Source organism: Montipora foliosa, chromosome 6 (assembly GCF_036669935.1).
Source record: "Montipora foliosa isolate CH-2021 chromosome 6, ASM3666993v2, whole genome shotgun sequence".
NCBI classification, from domain to species: Eukaryota; Metazoa; Cnidaria; class Anthozoa; order Scleractinia; family Acroporidae; genus Montipora; species Montipora foliosa.
In genome coordinates, this window is record NC_090874.1 from 63,043,705 (window position 1) to 63,063,004 (window position 19,300).

At 41.2% G+C, this 19,300-nt stretch overlaps 1 protein-coding gene across 3 annotated transcripts; it reads right to left on the reverse strand.

Annotated features, from left to right (window-relative positions):
* Positions 1–4,638: 4,638 nt before the first annotated feature.
* On the reverse strand, positions 4,639–17,517 carry LOC138008099 (cytochrome P450 3A12-like). 3 transcript variants are annotated; one of them, XM_068855302.1, is made up of 7 exons: positions 17,387–17,503; positions 17,107–17,284; positions 15,801–16,042; positions 14,533–14,829; positions 8,152–8,286; positions 6,166–6,538; positions 4,639–4,968 (listed from the first exon to the last, which is right to left on the reverse strand). In XM_068855302.1, the coding sequence occupies exons 2-7, from the start codon at positions 17,174–17,176 to the stop codon at positions 4,745–4,747; spliced, it is 1,341 nt and encodes a 446-aa protein (XP_068711403.1). In that variant the 5' UTR covers positions 17,177–17,284; positions 17,387–17,503; the 3' UTR covers positions 4,639–4,744. The 3 variants fall into 3 exon arrangements, with proteins under 3 accessions (XP_068711403.1, XP_068711402.1, XP_068711404.1); XM_068855301.1 differs by having other exon boundaries at positions 17,107–17,517; XM_068855303.1 differs by lacking the exons at positions 17,107–17,284; positions 17,387–17,503 and adding an exon at positions 16,942–17,045.
* Between the last annotated feature and the right edge of the window lie 1,783 nt (positions 17,518–19,300).

Consider the following 19,300-nt stretch of genomic DNA (forward strand, 5'->3'; position numbering starts at 1 on the left):
ACCTAAGAGTTCAAAGTATATGCAATGCAAGCGATTATCTTGCTTTGATCGATTTTTGGCTAAATTAATATCTTTACTTGAATAAGAGTGTTGCAGCAGCACACGATTTGTTGTACAGTTTGGGTCTACTTTAGCTCTGTGGTTCCTTCCTTCTTCCTCTATACAGTCCCAACACAAATAAAAAAGAATTCTGAATGCGAAAAAAGAATTCTGAATGAGGGCCAGTGCGCTTGTGATGTCGTGAAACAATACTTCTTTGGCGGAAGGTGACACACGCTCACACCAACCCGGGGCGGCCAACACATCACGCATGCGCACAACCATTTCACCCGATAAATTAGCAGCCATGGACAGCTGTTTCGGCCTTTCGGGCCTCATTATCATGGCGTAGCTAACATACCAGGCGGGTGATTTTAGCACCCCTTTAAGTGGCAGCTTCACAAGCCATACATGTGGTAACCTGGGTTGGGAACAGAAAAACTGTTCTCCCACCAAGGTTGGTGTTAGCGTGTGTCACCTTGCTTTTATTGTTCTTTTTAAACGGACGGAAATTCGAAGTTCACGCTGGGGTAATAACGCTGATATCGCATGATAAGAACAAGGTTTGGCAATCTTTTGTTTCAACGAAGTCTATGTTTTTGTAAAGAACAAATCTCCAATCTGAGATGGTCAGACGTCATGGGAAGAGATAGAATCTCCGCTATCGAGAGACACGTGATCTCTGATCTCCGCCAAGGCTGATTCCTGATTTGTTCCTGAGTGTGTTCTACAATGATCAATGTCCCTTTTCAGTTGCATCGCTTTGCTGTTTTTCATGGTATGATATCACGTCTAATAGCTGTGCTTGTCTTCGCAACTGGCAATAAACATATAATATAACTGAAATTATTTGATTAATTTCATTGTTATTTGATTGCTGTTTGGCCCTTTACTAAGTCAACAAATAAGCACTTGCACACAATGAAATCCTAATTCTCTGCAATCAAGTTTAATAATGACAACCAACTCCAATTTACAGCGAACGCAAAAGAACTTAGGTCAACAATTCTGTAGGCAGATAATACACGAAACAATGCTTACTCAAGCTTTTCGTCATAAAAACATTAACAGAGATTTATTGCCTTGATAATTTTTTTGTCTGCACGCTGTGGGTAGGTAATTAAAGTGAGGCGACACGTTTCATTTTTCATCCGAAAATTGTTAAGGCTTCAGAGGCTTCATGCCTTGTGTTTGGATTAGTAATTTATTCATAGGCATTCTCATTCATGCTTAGTTAAAATAATATACTGGAAGTAGTTCATCTGTTTAGCTTAGGCCCGCATAGTTTCATAGGATCGATGGAAGGGTAGATCCCTTGTTCACCAAACTAAGCAAGACAGAAGGTTCTGCTGTTATCCTCTACTTACGGCTTTATATATAGGCCTTCGAACATCGACTGACTTGTCACGAATAGTTTCCTTTCACGTTGGGCTCACGTGCACCACGCAGCACTGCCCAACATTGCCTCTTAATCAAAAAATGCACGGTTTGAAAAATTCTCCTTTGGACAAAAAAAATGCACGCTTAGGAATGAAGAGCTCGCAACAGATTACGCCATCACGATCAAACGTCTGCTTCGCCACCGTGGGGTCCGACTTGCCATAAAATCGAGGCGATAAATATGTAGTACAGCGACTTACCGTGACTTTCATCAACAGTTTTCATTTCCCTGATTACGTATTTCGGCGCCTCAGTTAAACAATTTTGCCTACCTTTCTTGTAGATGAACAATAAGACCACATTCCTGTTTTGCGACAAAATCAGCCCGTGTGCCAACTGAAAACCCTTGACTATTTAGAAGCTGTTACCAGTCGAAACTGACAGAACAAGTGGCCAGGCGAAACCCAAATGCTGCACTATTTATCCTCTCTTCTTAGACGAATATTAGGCCATGATTTGAATGATTGTCCACTATTTGTTCTCATCATACTCAGCCGGCAAAAAGCCTACGGTGTCTAAATTTACATTTAAAGTATAAACCACAAGGTCTGCAACTTGGAGTGATTTCACCACTAAGGTCTGGATTCGAGAATTGCACTCAAACACATCTGACTAGGGTTTTTGAGCGAAGTAAGTATTTTCTGTGTAATTCTACAATGGCATATACCACAAAAATAAAAGTGCATTTTAGATTTAACCTGAGAGTCCTATGAACCATAAAGCTCTTAAGCACACACTGTGGTCAAGAAATGAATATACTATATATATATATAGTAATTGAAACTTTTTCTGGAAACTCTTCAGTATTAAATAAAGAGTTTTAATAGTTAGTTTTTCTACTCGCCTTGTCTTGTAGAGTCAATAAATGCTGTAAACACTGCCAGTAAAAGCGATCAGTATCCTCCGCTGTTGTCCTTGTTCGTTTAAAGTGTGACGAAATCAATTTAGGAAATAAAAGATACGTTCACGGCTACCCTGAGAGATTTTCTGTAACAAAGAACAGGAAGCTTAACACACACATTTTCAATAATCAACTGTTTTTGTATCATACTGGTCTTGAATAAAGAAATTGTGATTAATATGTTATAGCAATAATTTTCCCAGTGCAAACCTTTTTGAAACCTTTTCTCGCCAAGAACTTTGTCAGTTTAACAATAGGAAGTGTCTTCAACTCACGCGATTTCACATTAATTTTGATGTTTGGAAACGATAATTTTCTTTTTACGACACAGAGACATTGGAGAGAGAGTGACAGACAGAAAAAAACGCTTTTGAGCACCCTCGGTAATGAAATGTTTCTCCACTGAGCAATAGAAGATCTAGATGTCATCACACAAGATCACACACCCGGATAAAGCGTTTTTGTATAGTCTCGGCGAGCTCAGTGTTTTAGCTTGATCGGTGGAGAGCAACTCATCGAACTTACCTCAGTTTACGATCGTGCTTTCTTTCAAATTTACAAACGATAATATTTTCCGTTAGACCTGTATTTTCTGCGCAACAAACATGAGTGTGTACATTTCGGGAACACTAAGCATTTCAAGAGTGATGAGAATTATCAATATCTTTTTTGGGGCCATTTCGGTGATATTCCAAGATTTATCTCAATTACCCACGAAATATTGAACTCAGTTTAGCCTCCATTCACCCCCAGCCATGAATCAATCTCTTTGAACATATTGAAAAAAATTGTTAAATTAAGTCATACCCTAGCATATTGTGTGAGATCGATACAATGCGGGTGTTCCGTCTACCAAGGCAACTTCGTCAGGTGAATGCTTATTGGCGGCTTACAACGCAATTATCATCAGCTTAGTCAGAGCGGTTTTCAATTGAGTGTCGAAAGTAACTCGCGAATTGCTTTGGTTTTGCATTACTTCACTCAATGATTGGTTCAAAGTTCTCGCGCCACTTTTTCAACCAATCAGAAGTGAAATCAAAACCAATCGTGGCTCGCGCGTGCACAATTTCCCGCGCTTTGTATCGGCTACGTGTAATTACTTCGAGTTTTGATTGGTTTACTGGATCGCCTTCGTCCTTTTGATTGGCCAAAGTAATTACTTTGGTTTTGGTTTTACGAAACTCTATTGAAACTCGCTCTATCCTGAGTCACATATTACTTTTGCTAACGTCAGATTCAAGTACTGGTAGTCACCTGGATCGAATGTTTGACATTTGATTTGTTTTGATTTGTAGTGTCCCCCAACAGAGCACCCTTGCAGACTATCATGATGTCGCCCCAGGAATTCGCAAAACGCAAAATCATGGCCTGCGATCCCTGTGGTGGCAATTACAGAAAAAGGCAGCACTTTAGGTCTCCTCCTTCAAACGTGGCGGGCATTAATCTCGTGGTTATGCAACTATCTCTAAACCGCGATGATTTAACTGAGTTGAGTTTCGACGTTTCGGACATAAAATAGCTAAAAAGAGCAACACATTGCACAAGATCAGAAAAATGTGATTGTAGTAAATGTTTTATTTTCTGATAAGAATTAGGCACGGAATCTTTACCTTTGAACCAACGCTGATCAAAAATGTCTTTAAATGACCACACTGTCTACTTAAACAGGGTCTGGCCACTAGATGTAGGATTGGCAATCCTCAAGTTGCATCCATCGTTAAATTCACATGGTATTTGACTTCTCCATCACTATCAGTCTTTTCTTTCAACGTCAGCACCCCTGGGAAATATAGATACCGGTTTGGCCAAAGACTTACAATTTGGACAGGATTTCAGCAAAGCCACAGCTTACCGCCCAATCGTGTTACTGAAATGGTCTCGCTTTTGTCCAGAGACACTTGTATTTTTCTAAAGTGTCCCCAAGATATCATTAAAAAACACATCTTTCATTATAAGATTAAACCATCTAGTCTTCGGGTCAGCTGCGGAGAACATTATTATTATTATTATTATTATTATTATTATTATTATTATTATTATTATTATTATTATTATTATTACTATTAAAATACAATATTACCAGATAAATAGAGATTACAGGATACATCTTTCATGTGTATCAGTGTTTGCATAAAGTAAAAAATTTCGTTCACTACAACGAAGTGAAATAAATTTGTGTTCAATCAAATAAAAAGGCCATTTCTGCTCGTGGAATGGTATGTGAAAAAACCGTTGGATTTTAAGTACGAAGAAAAAAAGAAGAAAATGAATCGTTTAATCATAGCTAACAAAATATAACGAATAACGATACATGAGGGTTTACTAGACACTCAATAAAGTTCCTTTTAATTTCCTTTCTTATCATTAGCTTTTCACTGGACCAATGCGCAACTTCAGTCCATCCGGTTGAATGGTTCCTTTGTTTACTTCTTTCACCACACATCCGGGAACTTCACTGAAAGAAAAATTCTTTACCAATGTCGCCAGGGCAACTTTTAACTCCATCAATGCAAACTTGTAGCCAATGCACATGCGCGGCCCACATCCAAATGGAAAATATGAATAAGGCTGGATGCTAGAATGCTTATCTGTCAAAAAAGGTCAACAATGCAGTTAGCCTACGTTGCAAAGCCGAAGACGTCAGTGCAAAAACGTTTTGACCAAATGGGTGCGGATGCTATAAAAATACACCAAGCAAAAACGCCGAAAAATAGTTTATATTTGAAGTGATATTTACCGAACGTTTCCATGCTATACTAGATTGATTGTGTATGGGTGTAGTTTGAAATTATAATTATGCATATGACTTTCCAAGAAAGATCCCATTTTTGTCACATACACCTTGTCAAACACCGATACCGCGTTTGAACCGTTCTGGGGCCCGTTTCCCGAAGGTCCCGAAACTTTACGGGACCATTTCCAGGTGTCACAATTCGCTTTGTATCTCAAGAACGGAGAGGATTTAAGTCGTCAAACTTCACAGTAATTTTTCTTTTGTTGCGCCTAAACACAAATATTTTACGCTCCTAACATAAATCTCCCCATCCAAAGCAGACGTATGTCAGCATTGCCACCCGGAATTTCGCTTTTTCTGTGCCATACAAGCCACGTAAACTTGGCAGAACTAGCAGTATTATGGACCCACGACCGTGATTTGAGAGGCATGGATCTATTCTCGATTTAACGTCACAAACCGATTCGCATCCCTCGGCTGTTTTCAAAGACATTTTGCACTACAAAGCAGTTTGTGACGTAAAATCGAGAATGAACCAATGCATGTCATATCACAATTACCGCTGCTAGTTTTGATAACTTAACGCGTCTTTCACGGCAGGTAAAAAGCGAAATTTTGAGGAAAGAATAGTAATTAAAAACATGTTTGCTTTAATTTTGGTGGGGAGATTAATATTGTAAATGAAAGATATTTGAGTTTAGGTGCATTTTAAAGAGCAATTACAGATAGGCGAGATCAGCCCTGCTTGACGATGGCGACCATGGTGAGCATATAAATGCGCAAAGTATTGCCAACTTGAAAAAAAATGTAGCGGAAAGTGAAATCTCCAAACACCCAACGTTCAGAATTATTCATATTTAATAAAATTATTATTTCATTTGCGCATCTTGGATATGACATTGATTATAGCAAACTTAAGGAGACTATACCATCTCATTTCTAACGCGCGCTTAAGTTTTTCATTCCGTTGCGTAACTAGAAAATATGGAAGAATCTCTATTGGTAGAAATAAAAAATGAACTACTTAAGACTCAAAAAGAGCAATAATCACCATTTTCCTGAAAGCGTTCGGGATCAAAGGTATCAGGATTTGACCAAAACGAAGAACAACGTTGCATTGCATCAATGGGAAGAAGGATATACGTTCCTGCTGGCACGAAATATCCTCCAATTTCAACATCTGATAACGTAACTCGACTAGGAGTATCTCCTGGAGGATGAAGTCGCAGTGATTCTTTGACAACATTTTCAAGGTACTGCAACTTCTCCAGCTTCTCCCATGTCAGCTCTTCTTCGCCTGGAAAGGCAGCTTCTATCTCCTTCCTCAGTTTTTCTTGAATTTGCGGATTCTTCGCAAGTTCGTAAAGGGTCCAAGCCATGGCCACACTAGTTGTATCATTGCCCGCCAGAATAAAGGTGAAAACCTACAACAAAAGGTCACATTGCCAAGTAAACCTCTGATCAGCTGAATGTTAGGATTACTAATGCTGAATGAAGTGCAACACTTTAATTGACTCGCTTGAAAATATCAAAACTTCCATACAGTAAAACAGAAGTCAATTCACACTCCCAAGGGCGAAAATGGAAGTCTCCGGCCGTTTTACGACATTTTGACACCCAAAAATCACATTTACAATGATGTAAATGAAACATCATAATATGGGTGATTTTTTGTCGTGGTGGTGGTAAATAATTAATAAGAAGTATGATCGTTTCTCTGACGATGTAGTCACTTACTTTGTAGACATGATGTTCCCTTATCGCCCGAAAAAGACCAGCAGTGCACGGTAGAAAGGTCGGGGTCTACAAGCTACGTGAGATTACAGTCCTTTCGTCGACAAGTCGTTGCGACCACACAGTGATTCGCCTACACTTACGCCGATTCGCCAACGCATGTTCCAATGTATTAAAATGACTACAAGCGATACTCAACTGCTACTGCAATAAAAACAAGTTAGGTAAAGGTAAAGGTACACCGTATTTAACGTTGGAAGTTCCTTTACCCTAACTCTTAGGTTCTAGAGGGTATTCTCCAAGGAAGCCGACCGCGGTGCGCTAATTTTACCCCCCACGTTCCATTGGTGCTCCGTTTTAAGTGTATTTAAAGCTACCTGAAGTGACACTGAGTGGAAAGAAGTCGAAGCGAGGATGTGAGGTCACTAGGGATCGAACTCAGGACCTCTCGCACAGAAGGTCCTTAAGCCGCGCAATAACCACATAACTTTTGAGAATATCATCCACAAAATTTGCTTCGTTCAGAACGGAACCCAAAGCAAATGCACGATTGATTCAAATGCTCTAAATTTCCCAACATTTGGCCACGTTTTGTGTAGGAAAGCACGATAATCTGCACTAAAATTTTGTGAGCGAAACGACCCAAGTGTAAGCGAATCATCATGTGGGCGAAACGACCGTTTCCCTGCACTTATCTGGACAATTTAAGCAATTGTCTGTTATAGACGCCTGAAAATTTCAGGTGGCTCCAACGGAATACGAAGCCTTTTTTCAGTTCATTATTATATTCTCTACTTGCACAAATCCCATAATACACCTCTTTTACCCCCAAAATTTTGCATAATCATTGTTTTCAATTTCTCCTGGGACATGAAAATGTCCCCAAGAGAAATCGAAAACAATGCATGCGCAAATTTCTTTGGGGGGCTAAAATAGGTGTGATGTGATGGGATTTGGTCATTTTACAGTTCTGCGCTCAGTTACCAGGCCTTTGAATAAAAGCGAGGCTGGAGTTGACCTTGCTTTGCTTTGATACAAACCTCATTGCTTTCTTATGTAAATCATGATGTTGTAATGACAACGAGTTTCTATTGACATAAGAAAAGCAGTGAGGTTTGTATCAAAACAAGGTCAACTCCGCCCTCGCTTTTATTCAAAGGCCTGAGCACAAAACTGTAAAATGATCTATTGATCAGTATTGTTCCTTATCACCTACTTAATTGAAACATGGCAAATTACTAGAATGTACACGCAACTTAGTTTCCCAGCATCATTCAAGCAAAAAGAAAATTCATAAGCATACTTGGGATCTTAATTCTTCATCACTCATTCTTGAATCAGTTTCTTCATCGTACATATCCATTAACAGATCAAGAAGATCCTTATTCACAGGTGAATAGCTCCCTTCACGCTTTTGTATACGACGCTCTTGAATAACCTGTTTTATGATGAAATATTATTTTATTTAGCAATAAATGCGGAAAGATAATGAAGACTTCTCATGAATCAAATTGTCATGTTCATTTGCAAATTATTACTCCAACGACTACTACATCACACAGTCATCACATTTTATAATCATTACATTAATTCCGTATCTGCATCGCCAACGTCACATTAATATCTTAAAGTGACAAACAAACCATTCATCCATCTAACCATCAAATATGAAAAAAATAATCAAGTTTTACGGAGACTCGAAAGGCTTTTCCACAAGTAACAGTGGGTGTCCGACCGATCCTTTCAGTAGGGTAAGGTTTTGATATTTGACCACTGTTGTTGTCAGCCAATTTTTTTAAGGATGTCAGCGAGTCCCCAATATTGCCATGGCTACGGTACAGCACTGCTTTAGGATCCTACAAAATTCAGGTTTTGGAAAATATCTTAAAAACTACTAAGAATTCAGTGACCTACTTTTTTTTTTCAAATTGAGAAGAATATATTAAATTCTCTTACCTAATACGTAGAAGGGCTGTCAAAATGGGCCGGTAGCCAGCCGAAATGGCCACCTACTTACCAATGAATCTTCGGCCGCCTACTTTCCCCTCAATTCGCTGTTTATATCTGAACAAAAATTGAAAACTTTACGAAGTTCAAGAAAAAAAGTATTTGTAACAAATCCTCTGAACAAAGGCTTATTATAGAACGCATGGGATATTTTCATTGTACTGGATCGTAGGCTTCTGCACATGCCGAAATGGCGTCTGCCCCGAAAAAACCAAGCCAGACAATGCTAAACACACTTTTTCCCTCTCGTTTGCCTTTTCATTACCTTTTGCATAGATTGAGTATTGGATAAAAAACCACACAATTTCTGTGATTTCAGTCCTCAAGATTAAGATTTCATTTCATTTCACCGGATTCTTACTCAGTAGAGCAATCACCAACGAAGTGGTTAAAGAATGACAATAAACACAAAAAGGGATAAATGTTGGTATCTAAATTTCAAAATTTTCTGGGGAAGCATACCCCCAGAACCCCCTAGCAAGCTCGCGCCTTAAGCGCTCGAATAACAATCAACGTCTAATTTCTAAATTGGGCGCCTACTTTTTGACAAGTTAATGCTTTGGTGCGCAATAAAAGACAATACACACAACTTGGGCGTAAACGAGTGGCAGGGAATGTACTGGCAAGGCGCGGATAATACCCACCGCCGGTATGGACCACCGGATGAGGGGCCTCGGCAACTAGCCGAGGGGGTGCCTCATGCCTGTATTGCAAGGCGGGCATAGTTGCTGGCATAATGTCCTGGGGCCACGTTAACCCAGTCCAGCAGAGTAACAATATGCCCCCTCCCTAACGGGGCTTTAGCACAGGGCTGAAGGGGTTCCGCAGGCAGCAATTCCCCGCCCAAAACGCCGAGAGATAAACGAGGTGTGCCCTGTGTGAAGCCCATTTAGTGGTTTTGCTCCCAATTTGACAGGGAGAAAAAATGACCCCATCTCCACGGAGTTGCAATAGCGAAAAGCAAACATTGCCTGCCCCAAAGGTGAAAGTAGAGAACCGACGAGTGGAGATAGGGGTCGAAAGTACGACATGAGCATAAAAAACCAAAGCCAATGGGCATCGCATAGAGACTGGAGGGGATAGGACCCTCACACAAAACAATTAACTGGAGGGGATAGGACCCTCAAAATAGACATTTGAATGGAGGGGATACGACCCTCGCACAAAAAATTTGACTGGAGGGGATAGGACCCTCGCACAAAACATTTGACTGGAGGGGATATGACCCTCGCACTAAACATTAGACTGGAGGGGATAGGACCCTCGCACTAAACATTAGACTGGAGGGGATAGGACCCTCACACTAAACATTAGACTGGAGGGGATAGGACCCTCACACAACACATTTGACTGGAGGGGATAGGACCCTCGTGCAAAACATTTCTCTCAAAATAGTCATTCGCAATAGTACTACATGAACTTGAGAGGGCAGAAAGCCCAAGGAAAGAGAATGTCACAGAAAGCCCTCAAGTGCCGAATGGGCCTTGTTTTCTTTTTGTTTTAAAGGAGAAACATGGCATTAAGCTTACGATAGTGCTTTCACCCATGTGATGGCGGGCATGTGGCTGAAAAAGGGAATTAAAGGCAATCGTATCGAGGAGAAATGAGGGTGGGGGGAGTGCAAACACACACAGCAGGCTTCCAGGGGGATGCCAACATGATTGCTGTACCCATAGGTGAAAACACTATAGGTTCAGGACGATACAGCAAAATATGAAGAAAGTTATCCAAGGAACTGTCAGATCATTACTGATTGTTAGAAAAACCCAAGTTTCAATGAGATACTCAAGTGCTCTCAAGGATTCGAGGGGATTGTTAGCAGGAGGAGCAAGAGGCCAATGACTGAGGAACCTGACATATTGTTTCCGTTGGAGTCCTGATGTAAGCTTGGTATGAGTTAGAATTCCAGCGACCCAGAATTTGAAGAGCCAGTTGAAAATGCCAGTGGTTCCGCCGGTTGTAGCAGCACCAATACTAAAACTGTGAGAGGCAGAGGAGGAGCTGTCATTGTCACAGAGGTTTAAGAGAGACCAAAAGTTGTTGGTGTGTGAAGTCTGGGTGAGATTTGGTCCACAGGAGAAGCTGAAGAGTAGCTGGCCAGGGTCTTGAGTTGCAGTTTGGAGCGTATCATCTTGCAGGGCAGAGGATGCACAAAGGTCTGAGTTTGACCTTGCAAAAGTGAGCCTGGCTGTCTCCCAGAAAGGGTCAGTTTTGGACTTTTAAATTGCAGTGTCAAATTAAGTAGGGTGAAGGATGTTGGGATGGAAAGAAATGTCTGTTCTAGCAAGATGGGACTGAGGGTCGAAATTGCCATTGCAGGTAAATTCACTGCTTCTTAAGAAGCCAAAAAATGAAAGGGTAAATGCAGCCCATAACATAAAGGAGTCAACATTTGTAGACTGAAAAGGTTGTAACTTAGTATACTTAGATGCTATGGAGAACTGACGAGGTGATCGAGTGGCAAGCCTTCTTGCATTCCCATGGGAGAGCTTGATCCCCTTCAAACTTTTGTGAAGGGCTGGCATTGCCAGAAGGTCCAGGGAACAGCCAGACTCAATGTAAAGGTTGTCAAGTGCTGCCAGATAAACATAATCTTGCCGTAGGAGACTGTATTGCACAGATGAGTAATGAAAGAGATCAGGGTGAACTTGTGAGCAGGTCGAACGGGGAGGGAGGGGGAGGGAACAGGCCGATCACATTCCACCAGTCGAAAAAAAAAGAAAGTTGCCACAAGTCAACATCTTCCAGAGCTCCCTGTTAAGGAAAAAGACCTGCCATGGTTTGGAGACTGTGGGTTAGGTTGGTTATGCGTATCAACCTTTCAAGCGAACTGTAAGGACCCGGATGAGGGACGGGAAATCATGCAGAAAAACGAGCCCTTTTGGAGACCATCGGAAAGGACAGTGCGGGTTCTCATTAAATGATGCTCAGGGAGCCTAGCCTGCATTTGGACAGAGTAAAGCATAATTCCAGTAAACTCCAGAACTTGGGTAGGGCAGGTTTTTCTCGGGGGAGGGGAAATACTCAACTCGATGAAGTCAGGGGGGGGGGGTAAGAATCTAACGCATGGCTGTTGCACAGAGGGAGGAGGGGAGGTGGTGGAACAACGAAGAAAATCGTCCAGAATGGGTAGAGGCCCCCACCTAAAGACGACAATCGTAAAACCTCGCCAGCTACTCCCTAAGTTAGCCCCGCCTACTTTTTCTACAAGCTTGAATCGCGCGACTCTCACCTATTCACTTCGATCCGCTTCCATTTATTCAAATTCAATAAAACAACTAGAATAACAAGAAATCCCCCAAAGTACGTTCTACTCTCTATCGGACGTTGAACATTTTTATGAAATCCTAGTTAGTTGCACTCGCCTTTGCCACTCGCCAATGCAAAAACATTGTCCCCCAACCTGGCCATGTACAGCTTCGTGTTAGCAGACATCAATTCTTTTCAAAGTTTTCAAAATTTATTAAAAAACCCCCGAATGAGGATGATGGAAGGGATCTTTAAATAATGCGTAACGAACCACTCAAAGGATACGGAAAGCTGATTAAAAATGAAGGGGCACTCCGTAGGCCAACGGGAAGGGCTTTGTCAAGGTAGTAGTGGTCTTTCCGGGCCATTCCCAGAAGCTCCCTCAGGGGTGAATGGGGATTATTCTGGAGGCAGGTTACGGGGTCTGAAATTGCGCCTTCCTGGTTGCTAAGGCGACTAAAAATTGAGTACTGGCGACCAGAATTTCACAACTGGTCGCCAGTGGGCAACCTATTGTTAAGGTCAGATCTGTTGGCCAACAGGTGTCTTACTTTTTATCCTGCAACTGTTTTTGAAATAGAAATGAAGGAGTTTTTCCGTTAACAACCTCCATAACGTCACAAGCCGTCATTTCTCATAACATATGTATTGCAGGGGGAAAAACGACTCAGTAAAGAGATTCAAGGACTGGTGTGAGGAATGTAACGCTATGGCGGCTTGTGTTTGACAGGGTGTGACTGGTGTTTCTGTAGCTGAAATTTTCGACAAACTAGGGGGCAGATAGATTTCATTATTACATGTACATTCGAGGTAGGATACATTTTCTCTCCAAAATGTGCGCTTTTGAAAGCAAAAAGATAACGCTTGACGCATACACAAGACCATGCGGTCGTTGCTTTCTGGTATCCATAAAACAGGTCAAAATGCACAAGTTAATTTGGACCCTGGGTTAGATATCTGTTTTGGAGGGGGAGGTTTGTGGCTGTTTTCCTACGAAAGTCAACATCATAGGAAGGCCATGCCAAACCCACAACTTCCTTTGGGTAATCGAATAGTCGCTTGATAGGGGAACATCTCTACCGCCCTTTGGGGAAAAGAAGTGAGAAGTGCAGCACAACATACAAAATATGCCGACAAGAATCGAGCTGGGCTTACTTTTCTGAGAGGAGGGAAGAACGCTTTGTGGTTTACCGATAAAGGAAATGGAAAGCGCGGGAAGGTCGTTGTCTGAAAGGCGCGAGTTTTCTGGCAGCACCGCGTCAAACTCAAGATACTCACCCTTTAATGTTGCGTGTTTAACTTTGGTTGAAACATGAACTCATAACGGCGACTGTCCTTGAAAAATGGGGAAGGAATGTTGTTGCTGGCACTGGGATGGTTGAGAAGGCTGGCGATTAAGTCGAAGTCGTCGGTGAGTAGCAAATGGCGCGGAGTTTGTCGAGGTTGCACAGATTGAGGCGGAGGCTCGTGAGGTTGGAGCAGGAACTGATTTGGTGGTAGATTCCTCGATTTTCGTCCACGATGATGGAAATAAGAGTGGCTAACGTGGTTGGGGACGTGTCTGTGTGTGAAGCTCTCCTTGCTTAGACGCCATCTTGGAATAAAATTTGACCGTTTTGACTGCTGTTTCAAGCAGCGCATCATCAGGGATGGTGACAGTTGCTGGTGGATCTATATAGAATGAAACTTCCTCAGCAGAAGCACTTGAAGTAAAGGGGTTCACGGTGGAGCGTAAACGTTTCGCTGCTGGTCAGATGGACGCTTGGTATACGCGAGCTACAAGATGGTGCGGAAGGATCAACGGTGTGAAGCCGTTCAATAAATTGTTCCCGAGTTCCAGTAATAAATAAATGGTTTGAGGTAGCAGGGGGCGTAGAAAACCACGTTTGTGAGGTCAGCAAATTCCCCAGCAAAGATTAAATTGCTGAACGGAAAAAACAGAACTGGTTGAGCTTTGGAAATGTCAAACTGAGAAGGCTCGCATGGCAGGATGAATGAAAGAGCCAAATAAGGTAGTCACGTGATGGGAAGTCACACTCTCCTCCCAGGCGCTGCCCAGTATTTGCTTACCAGCATTAACATCTATTTTATTCCAAAATATCATTTTGACAGCCCTTTTAAGAATCAAAGAATTATGAATAATCATTTCAACTAGTATAACACACATTAAGATAGACTGCGAGCAGTCATTGTTTTGCGCGAAAATCCGCCCAGAGAACATGACATCCGAGAGGCGAAGCTGCGAGTCGCGAGTAGCGCGAACGTCTCCCTAAGCAAGCGCTACTAACGACTTGAAGCTTCGCTCCTCAGATATTACTTTCTCTCGGCGGGTTCCAAAGCAAAAGAGAAATTGCTCGCAGTCTAACATTAAGAATGTTCTGGCAAAAGAATAATTATTACCATATTTTGCTATAAAAAATAGCGATACCTCCAAAACAGTGTTGTCTGTGACTTCCTTCGTCAACTTGAATTTCTTATTCGCAGCTAGAGGCAGATATTCAAAGTAAGGGATCAGAAACTTGCAGACTAAATAATTGAAATCCAAGGCAGAAAATGCTGTCGCAAATGCTTTGGACACTTTACTGTCACCACCCAGAATGGTATTGAAGTTGTATCCAAACCCAGTCTGACCAATCACATCGAGTGTAAGATGACTTAGGTCATCTAAAACTTCTACATCAATGAAGTGTTTGGGTTTATAATTTTTCAGTTGCTTTCTCCAATGCTGCAAAACAACAAGAAAAAGATCTCACACAATATACTCACTTGATGAAAATGTGCCCACAGAACCATAATCGACTGAACAGAGTTCATATTATTTTCAGGAGGGACTAGCCTGCTTAGCAGGCAGTCATGTTGTTGTCGCCATGAAACACCTATCAGACGCCATTTAGCAACTATTCACCGAACTGAGTTTTCCAACAAGTCAACTAAGCCAAGAAGCCTTGGACTTGGGACTAGCCTGTTCAACATGGGTTAAAACTAGCGAATTATGGTTTCCGTTGTACTTGGTACAGTAAGCATCATATAAATTTTAGCTCACACATTATTAAACATGGTGTGGTGACCTTTTGTACATGTTTGCCATTAATCAAGCTTTGATATCCTTTTTTGGTGACAATTTAGTAGATGCAAGAAACAATGTTATTAAGGACGGTGACTATTATTAAATTCAAGCATATCTTTTTTTGTTTATGAATATGTGGGAAAATTTATCTAGACAAGTGTTATTGAAATCCAAAAATAATCAACAATACTTGTTCATTGCTGTAAAATACAGAGCAATGTATGGCATTCATTTTCCAAATTGAAGCTAAGACTGATTATCTCTGAAAAATTCATGGTCACCCGGGCCCAATTGCTCACTTCTGTTTCCTCTAATAATTATAATTTTAAACCATGGAAAAATATACCTGTATTAGTAAACAGGTCACCCATAGGCAGGGGCGGATCTAGGATAAAATTAATAATGAACGGTTTCCAAAAAAAAGAAAATGTATCTGGGGCGGGAAGGGGGGGGGGGGGGGGGGGGAGGGAGAATTAACTCTGCAAAGTCCCCTTTCCTTTGTTTCTGACTCATTTCCACAAAATGGTGGAAACCGGTATGAACCTTCCCCTGCATAGGAAACCTGAGTACCTTACATTGAGATGCGCAGAACGTATGCGCAATTAGTAGGCACCATCCTTAATTCTTACCTGCACAAGGTTTGTTGAATTTTCCTGGAATGTACTAAAAAATCCTTGCAAATTAGCAGAGCTAAATGCTGGGCCAATAATCCTTTTTTGTCGTGCATGTGCCTTCCCAACTGCTGCAAACAATCCTTTGCTAAGACTTGGAACAACCAAACTCAAAAAATTGCTGCGTTCAAACTTGTGAGGATTTTTCACTGTTACAAATCTTATCAGTTCTGGGTCAGACACGTACACCATATAGCCACCTGGAAAAAAATGATTATAGTTACTGTAACTACATAGTCTTTGGACCAAAACCTGGACCCTGTATGACAAAAAATGGGGAGACTGGTCCAGTTTTATCCTGTGTACCTGACAGGCTCAGAACAAAAATCTTGTACTGAAACTCAGACTGCATTAATATTTTATCTGTAAGCTTAAGGCTCTCTGTCAAAACAAGAGGTGCCAATTACCACACCCTCTGCATCATAAAAGACAACGAACTTTGGAATATTCATTGGGCATTGAAGCTAGCGGGTATATAATTATTCACAGTGGTCCAATCTTGCGTCCTACTCTTGCAAATAGCTTTACTCTGAGAATCTTTGGAGATCTTTTAGACAGAAGCACCAGGTCAGTTTGCCATCAATAAAAATAACCAGGGAAGGGGGAGCCCCATATAAATAGGACAGGGGTACTGGTCAGAAATTTTGAAAAGAACCCTTAAGAGGTACCAAGATGCTGACTTATGGGCAATTGGCATGAATTTTTTTTCACCCGTAAGAGGTACCAAATTATTAGCTCAATACCCTAAAAGGTACCCCCTTTTGAGGCTGAACACCAAAACTGATTTTTTAGCTCCTAAAAGGTATGACAAGCTCCCCCGTCCTTTTTATATGGGAGTCTCCCCCAGAAAAAAATATGCCAGGGACCATCCAATTGAACAAACACCTCTGCATATAAGATTAATTCTGAACAAGGCTGTCAAAGCAACTTTTGATGGGGTTAAAATCAGTTGGGATCATTGTGAAATGGACCAATTGACCTTGGACTTTTAAAAAGATCATAATCCTGCTCAGGTATGAAAATAGGTTGACAAAAATGACAATATTATTATTATTATTATTATTATTATTATTATGATTAATTGTCATATTTATCGCACCTTTAACCTTTTCCCAGGGAAGCAGAAAAATTAATTCGGAGTTATGATGTGGTGACCTTCAGTAACCTTTTGATCTTCTTTTCTTAGTTATGCCAGGACTGTGTATTAGCAGCCTGTGCTACCCAAACACACAAAACTGCATGCTGTAGCTGTCAGTCTACCCACCTATTCCAATCCCAAATCCAGGGTGAACAATAAACAAGGATGGATACTGTTCTGTCCAAATCCGAATCATTTTAAGGAATCCTCCAGAGCGAAAGAGTGTGACAAGATGGCCGATCAACGGCAAGGCACCCGGAGGACAGGGAATCCTTCGTAAGGGTGACAACCTCTCTTCCACAACCTTGTACGTGAGCCACGATAAAAGAAGTGCAAGTGAGGACAGAAATATAAACTTCAAGCCAGTAAAGTTGGCTAATATTCCCAGAATCATGTTTTCTTTTACCGATTTCCAGTGGCTCTCAAGATCCGATCACAAGTGAACAGTCTGATGCAATATACAGCCGGGTATATCACTGTGACGAAGGATGAAGAAACTATTGTGCAGAGGGTTATGTTTTCCAGCAGACCTTAATTGTACAGTTGAGGACTGGGTTCGAAAACGGTCAACCCTAAAACCAGGAATCCGGAATCCGGAATCCGGAATCCGGAATCACAGGTCATTGTTTTACCAATACAGAGAGGAAAAACTATCCTAAACATTCATAAAAGCTAGCCTTAGGCCTAATTAGGCCTAAACAAACGTTTTTAGGCCTAAGGGTAGCTTTTATCAATGTTTAGGATAGTTTTTCCTCTCTGTATTGGTAAAACAATGACCTATGATTCCGGATTCCGGATTCCGGATTCCGGATTCGGATTCCAGATTCGGATTCTTGGTTTTAGGGTTGCCCTTCGAAAACTCGAAGATCACCAGGGCTGGGAGGTTATCATTGACGCGAAGAGAAATAGCTTTGGATTTTTCAACAATATATCGCTCTAACCCAAAATCATTCAGTTAGTCAAAACTTCATATTTATGACCCATTTCCTTCGCATTTTGTTTGTCAGCATTATGATTTGCGATACTTCAGGTTCACATGTTCATAAGTTTGTTTTAACCTCTCATGGATGTTTAGATTTTCAATTAAAAACTCTGTTTGATTGGTCACTCTACCTCACTGTGTAAATAGTTCACCCCAAAGTCAAAATAGATAGGTCTCGTTTCCGAGGAAGCCAAGGGTGAATAACCCCCAAACCAGAGAGCTCGTTTTGACCAACTGACCCTTCCCGTCCTGGTACAATGCATTTCTCGTGTTTTGGAACCCAGTCCTTAACTGTCTACGGTATGATGCAAAACCTGTCACTCTTAGCAATAGTTTCTTCATCCTTCGTCACAGTGATGAAGGTTTGCAAAAATAACCCACATATCTGGCTATATATTGCGTCAAACTGTTAATTTGTGATCAGATCGTGAGAGCTGTTGCAAATCGAAAAAAGAAAACATGATTCTGGAAATATTAGCCGACATTACTGGCTTAAAGGTTTTATTTCTGTTCGCATTTGTACTTCTTTTATCGTGGCTCACGTACAAGGTTGTGGAAGAGAGGTTGTCACCATTACAAAAGATTCCCTGTCCCCGGGTGCCTTGCCGTTGATCGGCCATCTTGTCACACTCTTTCCCTCTGGAGAATTCCTTAAAATGATACGGATTTGGACAGAACAGTATACATCCTTGTTTATTGTTCACCCTGGATTTCGGATTGGAATAGGTGGATATAGGTATTTATTAAATTCTCAACCTCGGATAATGCATTTCGCGTGCTCTAATTGGTTCACTCAATCTCGGTTATCAGCTCATATACCTTGGTTTGACCTTATATGGTAAATGATTGCGTTAAGCGTTGCTAAACCAAAAATGTTTTCGTCGGAATGCCAAATTTCTCTTTGAATAAAGCCAAAAAGGAGAAAAAAAACTTTTTTTGTGGAAAGTTTGGATCAATTCCGACGTTTAGAAGTACGCGAAAAGGCAAGAAATGTTTTTGTGATGAGCCTGCGTCTGTCTGACAACAAGGTATTGCACAACATCGCATCAGTTCTCATCAAGTTTTTTTCGATTTCGCTCGGATTTGCTCGCTTTTTCCGCTCGTATTTCGTACTTCAAAATTTTTGGAGTTGAAGGAATTTAATAAAACAATTATTCCATTCGCGCTTGTTGGATATGAGACTGGTTATAGCCAACTCGGCGCTACGCGCCTCGTTGGCTATCTACCATCTCATATCCAACGCGCGCTTATGGAATAATTGTTAAATATTCAGTATTCAGGGACTGACTGACAGCTAGCGTGCTACTTTGTCTGTTTTTAGCCTCGATTATAAACGTT

Excerpts from the sequence above, each read along its gene's own strand:
- LOC138008099 (XM_068855301.1), bottom strand. The coding sequence starts at position 17,374 with ATGATTCTGGGAATATTAGCCAACTTTACTGGCTTGAAGTTTATATTT. Across the intron at positions 16,043-17,106 it reads TGGATTTGGGATTGGAATAG|GTGGCTATATGGTGTACGTG; the intron begins GTGGGTAGACTG and ends ATTTTTTTCCAG. Across the intron at positions 6,539-8,151 it reads ATGAAGAATTAAGATCCCAA|GTTTTCACCTTTATTCTGGC; the intron begins GTATGCTTATGA and ends CTTTTGTTGTAG.